Source organism: Microchirus variegatus (genome assembly GCF_963457635.1).
Source record: "Microchirus variegatus genome assembly, chromosome: 11".
NCBI classification, from domain to species: Eukaryota; Metazoa; Chordata; class Actinopteri; order Pleuronectiformes; family Soleidae; genus Microchirus; species Microchirus variegatus.
This window is the reverse complement of record NC_139812.1, coordinates 23,940,806-23,944,310: the sequence shown is the minus strand read 5'-3', so window position 1 is coordinate 23,944,310 and position 3,505 is coordinate 23,940,806. Positions and strand designations below refer to the sequence as shown.

Genomic DNA, 3,505 nt, shown 5'->3' with positions numbered 1-3,505 from the left:
ACAGTCAAACTGTTTATTAGCGGTCTGTTTATTACACGAAAAGAGCAACGCTACAAATAACCAGCGTACCTGTGTAGTGCGTATGTGTGCGTCTGGTTTTAAAGTTTAGCTTTTAGCGACTCATTTGGAGTCACGTGAACATGACGTCACGCGCATCTTTTTCCAGTCAGTCGTCATAGAGACGCGTCATGCGTTTAAGGGCGTTAATTGTTAAAATGAGTCTCTAAAGTAAAGCCGGCTTTCTTGCTGTGGCACAGAAGTCCGAGCACCGTTTTCCAGTTAGCTGCGTTAGCTCCTTCATCGGCGTTAGCGCGCCTACAGTCAAAATGTTTATTCGCGGTCCGTTTATTAAACGAAAAGAGCAGCGCTACAAATAACCAGCGTACCCGAGTACTGCGTATCTGGTATGTGCGCCTGTGTTTTTAAAGATTAGCGACTAATTTTAACAATCGGGTGTCACGTGAACATGACGTCACGTGCGACTTTTTCTGCTCAGTCGTCATAGAATCGCTTCATGCGTTTAAGGGCGTTAATTGTTAAAAATTGTCTCTAAAGTAACGCCGGTTTCCTTGCTGCTGCACCGGAGTCCAGGCACTGTTTACCAGTTAGCTGCGTTAGCACCCTTAGCGCACCTACAGTCAAATTGTTTATCAGCAGTTTGTTTATTAAACAAACAATGTGTGTGTCTGTTTTTAAAGTTTAGCGTTACTTTAGAGACTAATTTTAACAATCGGGAGTCACGTAAACATGACGTCAGGCCAGTCGTCATGGAAACACGTCATGTGCCAACGCCGTATACTGTAATGGAAAAGCAACCAAACCGTGTAGAGTTGAGCTGTGCTGCTCGAGGAGGGACCGTGTAGTGGAAAAGCAGCATAAGGGTGGAGTGGGTGTGGGGGAGGGTTGCGCGTCTATGATGTGGGACAGCAGGTATGTTCCCTCATCCTTGTTTATTGTCCAATGGGTACACCCCGCCCCCTGGTGGCTGGAAGACCTTCTCGCTGCCAGAAAATGCCAGAAACAGAATGTGAGCTGGACTCTTACATACAGTCCAGTCCGTCAGTGGAGTATTCGGTGCAGGTATCTGTCTGGGTCGCTGTCTGCCGCTCGCCTCAGTCCCGCGCCGACTCTCGTCGGTCTGTTCGACGTCACCGCAGGGTTGTGGCCCTCGCTTGGCGCCGATGTAGCTTCCGTGACTCTTTCTGAGGTTCCTGGAGTGGAGTGTGGCTGTGAATCTGGACTGCTGGGTGCTCCTGCTGCCTCAGAATCACTCTCCTCTTCCTCCTCCTCCTCCTCCTCCTCCTCTGCATCCTTTCCTGGGCTCCTCAGCGCATTCTCCTTGATCCTAAACAACGACGACAGCGTCATTGAGACAACACACAGACGACAGGGCTGTAAATTCATTCCGTTTAGCTGTGACTCTACCTGAGCTGATTGAAGGCGCGTAGCCAGCGTGACTCCAGGTCGTCTCTCCCATTCGTCCTCAGCACTCGGCGGTGACTCCGGGTCCTCAGTCCGATCAGGGCCTGAGCCAGTTCAGCCTCGTCTCTGTGGCCCCAGACGAGCTGAGCCCTCTGCTCGGCGTCCTGGTCTCCGGCGGCCCTGAACAGTCTCTGCAGCTGCAACAAATTCACGCTGCTGAAGATGTTCCCCGCGCCGGCCTTTCGACTTCGCCGCTCGGCGAGTCGCCACAGCGGTGAGGGGCTCGCCACCGCGGAGGAGGGTGGGGAGGCGGGTACCGGATCCATGTGGAGGAAGACGGGGAACGGTGGCATACAGCGAATCTAATCTGAGCGGACAAAGGCAAGTTATTATTGACATTAAAGCAGAAAAACAAGTCATTTTAAAACACATTTAAATCACAGTTTGAAACAATACAAGTTCTCATCCTCACAAACGCTGTGCTTTCAGCTGCAAGTCTTCTGCTCTAAATGTTTGATCCTGTTTGACGTCCGCTCTAAAGCCCATTAAACTGCAGCTGGTGACGTCGTCATCTCTGATCTGGCATGTGTTTGTAAGTGGGACAGCAGCGACACACAGACAGTCAGGTCACTAACGACTGCATGTGATTCAGGTCAGCAGCCTTTTCCACCGTCATCATTTGGTTTGGTGTCTCTAATCAGAATCAGCCACAAATTCACTTACTAGATCGACCACACTTAAAGTCACTATATCTCATATAAAAATGCACCAAGCTGAACTCACTAACACTTAATGTGACTTGTTCTGAATGTTGTATTTTATGAATTATGAAAAACAGCTTTATTATGAACAGACGTCTCAAAATAATAATAATAATAATAATTAACTGTTTGGTATAGGCCTGTATCTGGAATACTGTAGGGTCTAATTTATGAAAAAAAAAATATATAAATAAATAAATAAATAAATAATTAAATGAATGAATAAATATTGATTGTCGTTTTTGTTATAAGTAAATAAAATAAAAATTTAAAAATGCAAATAAATATGTTTTCCTTTGCTTTCTTCTTGGTGCATACCTTATCTGAGCATTAGAACCTCATTTTGATCTGGAATACTACAGTAGAGGATTAAGGACACAAATTAATATTTTGGGAAACAACATTTTAAAAATATAAAACCAGAATTCTAAGAACAAGGGCAGAATAGAAAAATAGTCAGAATTCTGACTTTAATCTGAGAATTTCGAGGAGTTTCGCCCTAATCCTCTTCCGTAGGAATACAAAGAAAAAATATTTACTGCAACTTTACAAGGAATAATTAACATTACAGTGTATTTTACTCTTCTAGAACGACATTAGTGAAGTTCGCAGGTGTAACGAGTAATAACACACAACCACAGACCAAGTTATCTGCGTTTGAAGTAGGTTAACGCTGACGTCACAGACTGTGTGGTGAGTGTGTGTGTGTGTGTGTGGTGCACATGTACGAGTACAGTATGAACCGCTGCTGCAAAACCGACGCAGACGAAGCGAGACAATAAAATCATCCACGAAATAAATAAAACGTCATGCATTCATCGACTGAATGACGACTTACTGCACAAAACCACCGCCATTGTGTCGCGAATAAACACCGTGAAATCCCGTGATAATCACGTAGGAAAACAGAGAAAGTAGAGCCGCTCACCGGGAGATGAACTCGAGTATCCAGGAACGCTTTGGTCCAAACACAGAATCGATGTCTTTCTTTAGCGCAAAAGCGACTGAAAAGACGAAATAAAAGCGCAGTCGTCTGTGTGTTTACTGTTGCTCACTCAGCGTCACCTGCTGCAAACTCCCGCTGTCCTTCAGCCTGCTGTCAATCACACACCAGGGTCAACGGATGACCAATGACGAGGGAGATTTGCCCTGATACGTCACAGAGAGGCGGGGCCCAGACGTTACTTCGACCAATCACTGGTTAGTGGATAAAACAGAGGAGGGGCCAGTGTGTTGGCCCCGCCTTTTTGGCCACGTAGTGTGTGTGTGTGTGTGTGTGTGTGTGTGTGTGTGTGTGTGTGTGTGTGTGTGTGTGTGTGTGT

The 3,505-nt window shown here is 46.1% G+C and overlaps 1 protein-coding gene across 2 annotated transcripts; it reads right to left on the bottom strand.

Annotated features, from left to right (window-relative positions):
* Positions 1-595: 595 nt before the first annotated feature.
* On the bottom strand, positions 596-3,219 carry avpi1 (arginine vasopressin induced 1). 2 transcript variants are annotated; one of them, XM_083897806.1, is made up of 3 exons: positions 3,112-3,219; positions 1,426-1,789; positions 596-1,345 (listed from the first exon to the last, which is right to left on the bottom strand). In XM_083897806.1, the coding sequence occupies exons 2-3, from the start codon at positions 1,773-1,775 to the stop codon at positions 1,060-1,062; spliced, it is 636 nt and encodes a 211-aa protein (XP_083753932.1). In that variant the 5' UTR covers positions 1,776-1,789; positions 3,112-3,219; the 3' UTR covers positions 596-1,059. The 2 variants fall into 2 exon arrangements, with proteins under 2 accessions (XP_083753932.1, XP_083753931.1); XM_083897805.1 differs by lacking the exon at positions 3,112-3,219 and having other exon boundaries at positions 1,426-1,938.
* Between the last annotated feature and the right edge of the window lie 286 nt (positions 3,220-3,505).